Source organism: Copadichromis virginalis, linkage group LG17, assembly GCF_057382275.1.
Source record: "Copadichromis virginalis isolate Kocher_CV1m ecotype Utaka linkage group LG17, C_Virginalis_male_GT1.1, whole genome shotgun sequence".
Classification (NCBI taxonomy): Eukaryota; Metazoa; Chordata; class Actinopteri; order Cichliformes; family Cichlidae; genus Copadichromis; species Copadichromis virginalis.
In genome coordinates this window covers 18,819,216-18,833,281 of record NC_140634.1, presented here as the reverse complement: position 1 = coordinate 18,833,281, position 14,066 = coordinate 18,819,216, and the positions used below count along the sequence as shown (strand labels likewise).

Here is a 14,066-nt window from a genome sequence, read left to right as displayed (position 1 = left end):
TAAATATTGTCTGTACAGAAGTGTTGAATATAGATGACTCTATTGCTGCAAATACTGCAAAAATAGGCTATGATAGAACCCATTTCCATTGCTGACTCATATAGTTTTCCAGTATTTTCTAGTGCAGATGCTATATCATTTTCACAGAGCAACATTTTAATAGTTTCTGTTTAATAATGTTAATCCCAGAATGACACACTGAAGTGGGGTACTGTGATTTTGAGCATAGCATTTTAAGACCTGTGCTTGAAAAATTTTTTTCCATTTAATAATTTCTGTATCAAAAGGATTGCATTTAAAAATATTCCATTTCTATAATCGAGTCATCTGAAGCTGCGGCAGAAGGTGCTGGCATCCTCACTGCACCTTCCCGGCTGTTTTAATGACGCAGTTCCTGAGCAAAGTCTCAAAATTGAATCTAGGTCAGAGTAAACCACCAGACTGTGTCCCCACAAACCTGGGCTCCTAATTGGCAGCTGGACAGCTGCTGTGTTTTACACATGAGGTTGTATAGAAATTCAAGAAGATCAATGGCTCCCACACTGCAGGGATTCACTTTTACCTGTGCACCACAGACGGATGCATTTCAGTATTGCTACATGATATGACTGGTAGAAGCAGGTGCTGGGCTGGAAACAAGCGCACAGCTGAAGAATAAGATCAGCTACTGGCTCACTGCAGGGCTCCATTTTTACCAGGCTGAGGTAAAACTGGAGCTCTGCAGTAAGTGAGCTGTGGAGCATTTTCCTCTGTTGTGAGGTTGTTTTGGCACAAATGCTGCCCTTTTTGGCATGCATATGTAAGTGCTTTTCTTTTTTGTAAACTAGAAACTTCTCGGTTCAGATTCCTCCAAGTACAGTTAGGTTCCTGCTGTTTAAAGACAAGTTTTTAATTTGGCTAAAAATGTATCATTGCTCCTTTGATTTGGCTCCATACGAGCATCCCTTTGACTTTTCTGTCTGACAACGGGCATGAAGCCTCCTGGGGGAAATGAAAGCTCCTAAACAGGAAGAAGATTGCACTTTTGTTTTCCTGGAAGCTGCTTTTAGATTTCCCCAGGCAGGTGAAATGGATGCTGCTGGAACGACTGGAATAACTCTAATAAAAGGTAGAGGGAAATGGGTTTGCTTTTTGAAGTAGTTTAAGAGTTTCATAGGAAAGGTTTGGTGTTCTTCGTTGGGTTTCTCCAAATTTGAGAATGGATTTAGGAAAGGTCTAACCAGAAGAAGGGGACTCAATCGGGATCCAGAAATTTCTGAAAGGATTCTTTACCAATACAAGAGAGTGGGCATGATTAAATAAGAATGACAGAAGAAGAAAATATTACAGACAAATCCAGATCCAGATATTCGTCTTGTTCCAGGGACTTAGCTCATTCATGTTCTGAAAAGAATTTTACTGCCTTAAAAATTGTAAAGAGTCCTGATTCTGCATCACTGCTTGGATGTAAACAAAGATGGCAATAACATTGATATCTCACACCTTGAATGGGATTACTATGAAGCTTTTAAGGCAAAGAAAACTAAAAGTAAGCACTTTTGAAACATCTTGACATAGGAACACTGAGATCTCCTGAGACGCTGGTATTGTGCGACCACGTTGGTTTGAGACTGATGGAGTTTTGACTATAGTGTGAGATCTGTAATCTTCATAATTTGATATTTGAGAGGTACATAGCTTTTTGCAGATTTGTGTACATCACCTGTTGGATGAGCACTTTTTTTTGTCTTCCTTCTTTTGGCCCTTTCAGGGCAGATCAGTGTTTGGTGTCTGTTGATTTTGGCAGACTTTGTTGACCACAAACAGTTGTGGTCTCTAAAGCTAATTGGAGCCTGTTGTGGCCTTCTTACAAGTATCTGATCAACAATATGACCTATATGCAGTGAAATCGTAGAATTTTATTTGGATGTTTTCCAACCTTCTAACCAATTTTGCTCACTTCGCTGATAACCTTGCATGGCACTCATCACAGATATGGTGACTAGGTCCAATAAAACATGATGGAGGCCCAAATGCTAAAGGTAAGGCTTCAAAATGCGGAGCTCAGAAACAAAAGGGTGATGTCACAGTGGCTACATCCATCTTTTCTATACAATCTGTGTTATAGACCCCAAATGTTCCAGTGGGTACATTCCTACCCGCTGCAGTGGGAGATTCTTTTTTTTTTTTTTTTTTTTTTTTTTTTTTCCAAGACAAACATTGGATGGAAATAAAGACAGAAGACAAACACGATACTTAACTTGAAACAGATTTATTTTACAGTAACAAGAAGTCAACATCCTTGTGTCCTTGTTTTTTCTCATTTAAACCTGTTAATGAATTTTAATAGTCATAACTTTAAACATCTCTCCTCCTCTCTCACACACGCGCATACTGAAGACTTTGCCCTTGCTCTAATTTGACCTGTGATTTGCTGGTAGTCTCATGGAAAAGAGGCAGAGCCGGCTCCTCTGTCCAATCCGAGCACAGCTCAACTCAGCATTGTGCATGGCAACCAGGAAGCTGTCACTAGGGAAAAAGATGCCAAACAGAGACGTGAAGAGCCATGTCAGCTTCCCGGACGCCTGAAAGGCCTGCTTCAGTTTTTCATTTCAGCTGAGACCTGATTTATTGTTGCAGCTTCCTGTTGCTGTTAATGTTTTACAGCAAAATTCAACATGTTTCTTTTATTTTTAATGAAACCTACTTTCAGACATGTATTTTCCAGATAAAATTGAGACTATATCAGGTCTCTGTTCCTGGTTTCTGTCTGCATTTGTTGACTCACAGAAAACAGGTTTTTGGCACCGATACAGCAGAGAAAAATAATGTTTGCAGACCGACAGCAGTCGGAGGACACCTTCTTTTCCGTGTCTTTGCTGCCAGAACAAACATTGGAGTCTAGCAGACGGCCGGACGAACAGTCTGTCAGCTCAGGCTGAAGCTGCAGGAGAAATTTCCAGCATCATCTGCTCACTCCTCCTCCTGCAGACAGTGAAAATAACATAAGTGATGCAAGCTAGCGTTATAGCTAGGCAGCAGAAAAACCTAACAAATTGACTTTAATAAATAAAAAGATGGACAATACACAAGTCTATCGCTGTGAATATACAGAGTTTCATGCACTTGGCCTCTTGTGTTGGTTAGACATGATTAGTCATATTAAAGTTTAATTCTTGATTGATTCACATGCAGACTTGAGCTTTTAAATGTCTTCAAGTGTATATTTCAGAAACTTTCTGCTTAATGAAATCGGTTAATTTTCTGTCCGCCAGCAAACTAAACATGAAGAGGACCGGCCACTTCTGATGGTTCTTTCATGTCTGAGTGTTCTTTAAATAGAAAGGACCATGAATGAATATGAAATGGAGAAAGTGCTTCTCTCAGTCACCCCCCCACCACCACCACCACCACCACCACTCAGGATAAATAAAGACTGATGGTGAATTATGCAGTGTTCGTATTTATCACAGATGGGTGGGTTCAGTCAGTGCACAGGGGTTTCCTCTCAGCCTGCCTGCAGACTCATGAAAGTCTCTGTCCTGCCCAATGAGCTGGGATGGCAGAGGTAGACAGATGGGATCTCCTGCACTCATTTTGTCTGCTGCTTTCTCTTCATCTCTGTGAGAGATACTGAATGTGATGTGTTGGAGAACGACATGATGAAAGATAAGAGGCATGAGGAGGAGGACACAGCAGAGGATTTTTACAAGAAATAGATTTTTGAACTGTAAAGCCTTTGTGCACGTCTTCTTTCTCAAGTCTCGAGTGAAAAGCTTTGGATAAATGCCAGCACACAGATTACTTTGAAAATTTTTTTTATGAGTAATTAAAATCTACTAAAGAACTATTAACATTAATTTAAATTAATTATTGTAAAATAACGCTCATTCTCTGAAATTATTTTAACTAGCAACTGATTTGACGCTTTCCTACTTCTGTGGACATTATCCACATCTTTACATTAAAAATAGAAAAAGTATTTTTATTTGTGAAGTCCAAAAAATTGCTCATCTAATTCCCACTTATGTCAAATGTGTCATGTTCATGGTTTTGCAATTAATAGTTTTGGTCTCTTTAGCTGATTTTATCCATCATAACAAATGTAAGGAGGTAATGTTTTTATAACTCACCTGTTTAAATCGCATTAACCTTTAAATTTGCATCATGGCAAAGTTGCATCGGGGCGATCGTGGCTCAAGAGTTGGGAGTTCGTCTTGTAATCGGAAGGTTGCCGGTTCGAGCCCCGGCTTGGACAATCTCGGTCGTTGTGTCCTTGGGCAAGACACTTCACCCGTTGCCTACTGGTGGTGGTCAAAGGGCCCGGTGGCGCCAGTGTCCGGCAGCCTCGCCTCTGTCAGTGCGCCCCAGGACAGCTGTGGCTACAATGTAGGTTGCCATCACCAGTGTGTGAATGTGTGTGTGAATGGGTGGATGACTGGATATGTAAAGCGCTTTGGGGTCCTTAGGGACTAGTAAAGCGCTATATAAATACAGGCCATTTACCATTTAAAGGCGTGGCTTTGTGACTGACAGGTGAAGTGTGACTCAGACGGCTGCTAGCTGAGTGCTAAGCTTTTCCAGCATTTTTAGTGCAATTATCTGACCAATAATATGTCTGCTGTCAGGTTAAATGCACTAACAGTCCATTCAAGAAGGTTGTGCTCCAGTTTATGTGAGTAAGGAGGATTTATTTTAGATATTACTTAGTGCTACCTAGTAAGCTCTATTTGTGCATTGCACAGACCTGCTAGCATTAACGAATATGTTCGTTAATCTGGTCACTTCTGGCTCCAAAAAAAAACAACATGGAAAAAAACAACATGGCGGGACCCAAAACACTAATGTTGAGGCTTCCAAACCAATGGATGAGGTATAGCTTTAGAAAAATACTTTAGTTTAAGACTATCCACCATCAGCCAGCAGGCCACAGCCAGGCTCCACCATCAGCCAGCAGGCCACAGCCAGGCTCCACCATCAGCCAGCAGGCCACAGCCAGGCTCCACCATCAGCCAGGCTCCACCATCAGCCAGCAGGCCACAGCCAGGCTCCACCATCAGCCAGGCTCCACCATCAGCCAGCAGGCCCAGCCAGGCGCCATCATCAGAAATTCCGCTTCCGGGTCCCTCGTGGTGGCCGCCTCGTGCTCTCGCTTCAGTATGCCACCCAAGAAAGGCCCAACACCAGAGGAGGTTGAGGACATTAAAACCTCCCTCGGAGTGCTGTGCGGAGACGTGGCCGCAGTCAGGGCGCAGCAGGAGCTGCTTCTGGAGGAGGTAAAACAGCTACGCCTCCAAAATGCCGAGAAGGACAGACGGATCATGGATCTCGAGCGGCGGGTGGATGAGCTGGCGCAGTACACCCATACGAACGACGTGGTCATCAGCGGTATTAAAATCAAGCCGCGCTCATATGCGCGCGCGGTGGCCGGGAACGTCGGGGAGCCCAGCGACGAGGAGACCCGCTTGGTGGAGCAACAGGTGGCGTCCTTCCTCCAAAGCAAGGGGATAGAGATGGACCTAGAGCACATAGAAGCATGTCACTCACTGCCCAGGAGGAGTGACAGACCGCCGGCCGTCATTATGAGATTTGTCAATCGGAAGAACAAGGTCGCACTGCTGAAACAAGGACGCAAACTGAAAGGCACGGACGTTTTCATTAATGAGCATCTGACACGAAAAAACGCAGACATCGCGAGGAAGGCAAGGCAACTGAAGAAGAACGGTAAAATACAACATACATGGGTAATAAAATGTAAGATTTTCATTAAGCTAAACGGGACACCAGAAGAGGCAAAAGTACTGATAGTGAGGAACATGGAGGATCTGGACAAGTATAACTGACACCAATGTATCAATTACACCAGGAAATGACATGGACACGTTGAAATTAGTTCTTCAACAGAAAGTAATTGATCTAGATTGTGAATATAAGGAGCATAATATAATAGATCCAGAAATAGATTCTGAAAGTAACTTTCTCTCTACTTTTGTTAAAAATTGTAATTATTTCACTCAGGAACAATATGAAAAAGAAATTAACCTAGACGGGAAGCTCTCATTAATTCACTTTAACAGCAGAAGTATGTACTCTAATTTTGATTTCATTAAGGACTATTTACAACAATTTTCTCGCCCCTTTAGTGTTATAGCCATCACTGAAACTTGGTTCAATGTCGATAAAGGAATAGATTTTTGTTTGAATGGATATGATTTAAAATACATGAATAGATTAAATAAGGCGGGCGGCGGGGTTGCTATATATGTTCATAACTCTATAAACTATAATGTTGTAACAACTATGTCTATGGCTATTGATGGAATTTTGGAATGTTTGACTATTGAGATTATGAATGACAAAAAGAGAAATGTTATAATAAGTTGCAAATATCGGACACCCAGTTCAAGTATTGACACTTTTAATGAATGGATAGAAAAAACGTTTGCTTCGGTGAACCAAAAATTACTATTTATCTGTGGTGATTTTAATATTGATTTGCTAAATCCAACAAGGTTAAAAGCCATTGATGACTTTACTGACACGATGTACAGCTTATCACTATATCCAACAATAACAAAGCCAAGCAGAATAACTTCACATAGCGCCACTATTATTGACAATATTTTTACTAATGTCATGGATTTCCAAATTAATAGTGGTCTGCTTGTCTGTGATATAACTGACCACTTACCAGTTTTTACTTTGTGTGACTGTGATTTAAAAAAAATAGATACCAAGATCATGATAGCAAAGCGAACAATAAATGAAGAAGCAATTCATGCCTTCAATTTCGATTTAGCACAACAAGATTGGAGTTCGGTGTATGAAGAGTCAGATGTGGACAAGGCTTATGATAATTTCCTAGATATTTTTACTATGTGGTACAATAAACATTGTCCTGTAAACGAACACATGACAAAGAAAAAAAAAAAGATAAAAAGTCCTTGGCTCACAAAAGGAATTATTAATGCTTGCAAAAAGAAAAACAATCTGTATAAACAGTTCATCAAAGTAAAAACAAAAGAAGTGGAACAAAGATATAAAGCATATAGAAATAAATTGACTGATATTATAAGAACGAGCAAACAACTTTATTATAGAAGAAGATTATATGAAAATAAAAACAATATAAAAGGAACTTGGGATGTGTTAAACAACTTAATTAAACAAGGATCTTCTGGAACATCATATCCTGAATATTTTACTGATGCAAATGGTGAAAATCACAACATGAGTAATATTGTCGATGGGTTCAATAAATTCTTCATAAATGTTGGCCCTGAACTAGCAGCAGACATCCCGTGTCATAAAAATGAAAATATCAGTAATATAAAATCAAATCCCTTTTCACTGTTCCTCTCAGCTACAAATGAGCAAGAAGTAATAAATATCACATTAAAATGTAAAAGTAAGTCTTCAATGGATTATCATGACATAAATATGTCTGTAGTTAAACAGGTTATTCTGAATATTGCTAGTCCCTTAACATATATCAACAACAACAACAACAATCTTTATTTATAGAGCACATTAAAAGCCCGGGGCATGCCAAAGTGCTTTACATGAAACAATAAAACAATAAAATGATTTACACTAAAACATCAGAATCATATAGGTGTGGGATTATGTTCACAGGTAAAAACCACTAATAGGAACAGTCAATAGCACACAGCTGTAGCAAAGAGAACTGTACCATCATACACAGTGATAGAGGACATAGGCAACGCAACAATAAAATAATAAAATAATTAAGACTATAACGTCAGAGTCATATAAGTGTGAGATTATGTTCACAGGTAAAAACCACTAATAAGAATAAACTATAGCACAGAGCTATAGCAGAGTAAAGCTGTAAAGCTGAACCATCAAACACAGTGATGGAAAACATTGACAGCACATATCTGTAATTTATCATTTCAGTCTGGTTGTTTTCCAAAAAAAATGAAAATTGCGAAAGTAATACCACTATATAAAAGTAATGACAAACACAGTTTTACCAATTATAGGCCTATTTCTCTACTGCCTCAATTCTCAAAAATTCTAGAAAAACTTTTTAATTCAAGATTAGAAAAATTCCTTGAAAAACATCAAATAATAAATGTTGGTCAGTATGGTTTCAGAACGCAAAGAACCACTTCAATGGCGATAATTGAGGCAGTAGAAGAAATTACTGATACACTGGATAAAAATAAATATGCAGTTGGTATTTTTGTTGATCTCAAAAAGGCCTTCGACACAATCAATCACTCAATATTATTGGATAAATTGGAAAGATATTCGAGGTATTCGAGGGAAAGCTGGTAACTGGTTAAAAAGTTACCTAACAGGTCGGGAACAATATGTTAGCATAGGGCATTACCATTCAGAGAAACTTGGTATTACATGTGGTGTTCCCCAAGGGTCAGTGTTGGGACCAAAACTTTTCAATGTATACATAAATGATATTTTTGATGTTTCTCAAGTACTTAAACTCATACTGTTCGCAGATGACACCAACATATTTTTCAGTAGCGATGATTATACTGATCTTGTAATGACCGTAAACAGGGAGCTAAAATTAATAAAAAGATTGATGGACATAAATAAATTATCATTAAATATAAATAAAACTAAAGCAATGTTTTTTGGTAATTTAAAATATAATGTAGAATTACCAATTATCATTGAAGGTGTACCAATTGATAATGTGAGTGAAAATAAATTTTTGGGAGTCGTAATTGATAATAAAATTTTATGGAAACCCCACGTCAGACACATAAAAACCAAAATTTCCAGAAGCCTCGCAGTTTTGAACAAAGTGAAACCATACCTTGATAAAGATGCACTTCGTACTCTGTACTGTACTCTGGTTCTTCCATATCTTACATATTGTGTGGAAGTGTGGGGAAACACATATAAAAATACAACTAATCCATTAGTCACAGTACAGAAACGAGCACTGCGTATTATTCACAAGGCTGGTTATCTAGATCATACTCACAAATTCTTTCTTCAGGCAAAGTTACTTAAATTCCAGGATCTGGTTAATTACAATACATCCATAATTTTGTATAAAGCTTTTACTAAACTTTTACCGGCAAATTTACAAACTAGATTTGAAATTCGAGAAAAGGTTTATAATGTGAGAGGCTTTGGAGAATTCAAATTACCCAGAACTCGAACAACCCGTAAAGGCTTTTGTGTGTCTGTATGTGGTGTGAAAATCTGGAACAGTCTGAGTTTACAATTGAAACAATGCAAAAATATTCATAGATTTAAATTCCTTTACAAACAGTTGGTCTGGTCACAGTATACTCAATGATGCTTTTAGTGTGCTCTGTAATGTCTGTTCTCTTACCATTGCTGGTATGGATTCCAAAAAAAAAAAAAAAAAGTGTGCGTATGTATGTACATATATGTACATGTGTGTGTAGATATATATGTATGTATATGTATGTGTGTTTGTTACTTGTAGTTATTACTGCCTGTTACCTGTGGTAATGCAATTTATAATTTATATATTCTGTATTCAGTTATGAAGGCTCTAATTGTTGTTTGCGAGCTGCCGTTTAGATGCTTGTATGTGCCCGGGGCTGTTGATAGGTCTGTATGCAATGATGGGCGTAGCTGCGGGAAGTTTGTTTTTTTGTTGATGAGTGAGTATAGGGGTGGGATTTAATAAGTTTTCTTCGTCCCACTCCTTTTTCAGGCAAATTTTTTTTTTTTTGTTTTGTGCATTTTATGTTCAATATAGGTATTTGTTGTGCCTGAAAATGAACAAATAAATGAAATGAAATGTGGTGTGGTGTGGTGCACCTCAGGGTTATGCACTGGGTCCACATCCACTAAGATTATCTCATACCACTTTCATAGAGATTATATTCAGTTGTATTGTATATGCTCGTATGTGAAATCACATACGCTGCTGCACTGAAAGTGCTTCCTCAGGGTTTTTTGTTCCTTTTGCCATGATAATTAAAGGGCGATGGTGAATTACGCAGTTCATATTTGTCACAGTTGGTTGGGTTTAGTTGGTGAGCAGGGGTTTCCTCTTGCACAGTCTATGGCTCCAACACTATACCATTGAGATTAAAAAGGTGCATCATTCATTAGAGCAGCTTCAGTCCGAGTCGATGCAGCAGCATAAACCTGCTCGTCTGACGGACTGTGGAAATTATCCACTGCAGGAATTCTAAACTAACTCTCCCCCCTTCTCTCCACAGAATCATCTTCCAATGAGGCCTCACCTTTCCGCCACTTGGGTCATTTCCCTCCATCTCTGTATGGTCATCAGGATGTGAACAAACTGCCAGAGTTCCAGCACCACCTCCATCATCATCGTCACCATCAGCACCCTGCCAGATTAGCCAAAGACCTACCTGATGGTCTGTTTCCTCAGGAGCCCGCCGGCCAGCAAAGCCTTAACCTGCTGGCACGACCACATCATGAGGTGCAGCCGGAGCATGCCGCTATATCCGCACGACATTTGGTTACTGTGGTGAGTAACCAGCCATTTGACATCAGTGGAATTCTTAGGATACATGTTATGTTGACACAAACTGAGGAGTGAGCGAAGTGTGAAAGGGTCTCAGGCTGGACATGAACACAGTCATATTAACTGTCCGTTGGGTTTACAGCTTGTCACATTATGATTTTAGCATGTTATGATGTGTACTACCAAAACTGGGGATTAGAAGGGAATTTGGCTTTCTCTTATATCGATGCAGAAAAGTTCGTTTTTATAAATTCACCAGAATACAGAAAACTGAGTGTCTGTGCTGAAAAATGCATTCTTTCTATCAGAGGATGTTTGGTTTCTGAAATATATTTCAGACACAAATGTTCCTTGCTTTAAGCCCTGGAAGTAAATCCGACCAACAGGAATCCATAGTGATGAAATGTCAGTTTGACATCTGGTGAAATTCCAGCAGCTGAAGGCTGCAGATAAGGAATTTCTGGATGGTGTGATTCAGTCGTCTTATTTTCCCACCGTTGATATGATTTGGATAAACGGGGTGAGGGAGGTTACAGGCAGCTCATGCTGAGAAGATCAGAGGTCGCAGTGAAGGGGCAGGAAGTGAATGATGGGTGAGACGTTGCTCTATCCACATCATGGGTGGAGGAGGAAGAGAGATGCTGCACTCACTGTTGCTATGGTAACCTTGATCGTGTGTGTGTGTGCATGAGAGACCCACTTTACCTTCACAATGGGGTGGTTGCGTAACTCAGGGACAAACAGCAGTGACCTTCACAGTGATACTGAGACAACGACACAGGTGGACGAATGAGGGAGATAGGCAGGTAAAAGATGGCAGTGCTAGACGACGGTATGATGACACCAACAAGCTCTCCTTATAAATAACGATGTTGGAAAGCCATAACATTTTTTTCTGTGACCCAGATTCTGACTGCAGGTTCAGCTGTGCTGTGTTCTCACACTGATGCTCAGGTGTGTTCCTCTCAGCAAAGAACACATCCATAAATCTTTTTTTGGACTATTTTTACTCTCATGAGGATTTTTTTTTTCCCAGCGGGTCTGTGGAGAAAAAAAAAATTCTTTCATTTGCTTGTTGCTGTAACTGCATGAGTCATAGTATAAATGTGAATATTCATCCTGTGTCTGAAACAACTCGGGCAACTCTTCCTTTATAATAGCCGTCTTCTGATTGGCTGCGCTTCACTCTAGCAGAAGGTGGAACAACTACTTGTAAAGCTCATTTTTGCTGGGGTTTGATTGTAGTATTACTATTAGTAATTACCACTATTAGTGGTGTCCAGACTTCCTCACTATTGAACACAAGCAGCCACTTTTATTATATATGAGAAGCAGAGATCACCAGGGCGTGACTCTAGTTATAGGAGTTCATGTGTCATCATGTGAACACAGTAAAATATTTCCTGTACTATTTTTGTCTTCATTTACCATTTGCTTGCTCCCCACTGTACCACATATTGGATTTCATGATTGATTCCTTGTGTACGTCTTCAGAGCTGTGGTCAGTCATCTGATACTTGGTCTGATTCACAGCAGGCAGAGAGATTTATTTATAGGACAAACACTGCTGCTGATTCATTTAACTGAATCTCTACATGCCTGAAATGTGAAGTCTCGCTACCAACACTACCACAATATTTCGACAAGCAGTCAATGGTGTCATCGCCACAGATGCATTGTAGGAGTAGAGGCAATGTGGAGAAACCTCCAGTGGAAACTAAAAGACGGGCGAGGATGCTGAGAGCTTACAGATGGCTACCTGTCTGTCTCTGCAGCTCAGTCTGCAGGATGCGGGGTCCTTCCAGTGGGGCATAGGTCACCCTTCACAATGCACAATGAATAAAACACACACAGACCAAAACATAAGAACATTTGAAAGGACTGCTGTGAGAAAATAATATGAAATCTAAATTTGTAGTTAAGGAATTAACACATTCATGGGACCAGTTAATATGTATGTGTATATATATACACATGTGTGTGTGTGTGTGTGTGTGTGTATATATATATATATATATATATATATATATATATATATATATATATATATATATATATATATATATATATATATATATATATATATATATATATATATATTGAATTTTACCTCTCACTGTCAGTTTGCTGTAGAGTTGAGAGTTCATCTCTTTGTCTCGCTGATAACGTCTCACTTCAATCCCCCGTAGCCGGTTACCAAGATTACGTGAAGTACCCTCAGAAGGTCTGCTAGATGATGTTAATGCAGCACTACGGGCAATACCTACAACCACGATTACCGACACTAACAAGCTGATCTACAATACGGCAGCAGTGATCAGTGAGATGCTTGGCTACAAGTTGAACAGCCACAAGGGGCAGTACCCTCCATGGAGAAGGAGGCTAGAGGGCAAGATCAAAGTAGCACGGAGGGAGGTTAGCCAACTAACGGAGTTGCAGAAAGGTGCGACAAATAAGGTGCCTAAGAAATACAGCAAGTTGTCCATACCTGAGGCCTTGGAAACTGCCAAGCAAAGACTCACAGCCTTGGCCAGCCGCTTGAGGAGGTACACCAGAGCGATAGAAGGCAGGAGAATAAACCAGCTGTTCTCCACAGAACCAGCAAAGGTATACTCTCAGTGGCAAGGGAACAATAAGAGAACAGCACCACCAAGGCTGGAGACGGAGCAATACTGGAAGAGCATATGGGAGAAGGATGCAACCCATAACGGCAATGCTCAGTGGCTAGAGGATCTGAGGGCAGACCACAGCGACCTCCCTGAACAGGGTCCAGTAACCATCACAGTGGCAGATATCCAAGAAAGGGTCTCCAGTATGAAGAGTTGGACAGCACCAGGGCCCGACATGGTTCACGCCTACTGGCTGAAGAAGCTGACTGCACTCCACGAGCGTCTGGCAGCACAAATGAACCAGCTGCTAGTTAACGAAAGACACCCGGAATGGCTAACTGAAGGCCGGACGGTCCTGATCCCCAAGGACCCCAAGAAGGGACCGGTCCCCTCCAACTACCGACCAATAACCTGCCTCAGTACTACATGGAAGCTCCTGTCAGGCATCATATCGGCTAAGATGAACAGGCACATGGGTCAATACATGAGCGGGACACAGAAAGGAATTGGCAAGAATACCAGAGGTGCAAAACACCAGCTACTGGTAGACAGAACAATCAGCCGAGACTGCAAGACCAGACTGACCAACCTGTGCACTGCCTGGATTGATTACAAGAAGGCCTATGACTCAATGCCCCACAGCTGGATACTGGAATGCCTAGAATTGTACAAGATCAATGGGACCCTAAGAGCCTTCATCAGGAACTCAATGGGGATGTGGCGTACAACACTAGAGGCCAACTCCAAGCCCATAGCACAAGTTACCATCAAGTGCGGGATCTACCAAGGAGATGCTCTGTCCCCACTGCTGTTCTGCATAGGCCTGAACCCCCTCAGTGAGATCATTAACAAGACTGGCTACGGATACCGACTACGGAACGGAGCAGTTGTCAGCCACCTCCTGTACATGGATGACATCAAGCTGTATGCCAAGAGTGAACGAGACATCGATTCACTGATCCACACTACCAGGCTATACAGCAATGACATTGGAATGTCGTTCG

The 14,066-nt window shown here is 40.6% G+C and overlaps 1 protein-coding gene across 1 annotated transcript in view; it reads left to right on the top strand.

Moving 5' to 3' along the window:
• Positions 1-14,066, top strand: part of LOC146689290 (receptor-type tyrosine-protein phosphatase R-like) — a 42,414-nt gene that overhangs the window by 770 nt on the left and 27,578 nt on the right. The window contains exon 2 of the mRNA XM_085436002.1: positions 10,182-10,456. Within this exon, the coding sequence (XP_085292128.1) occupies positions 10,182-10,456 (275 nt within the window). The remainder of the gene's footprint in view (positions 1-10,181; positions 10,457-14,066) is intronic.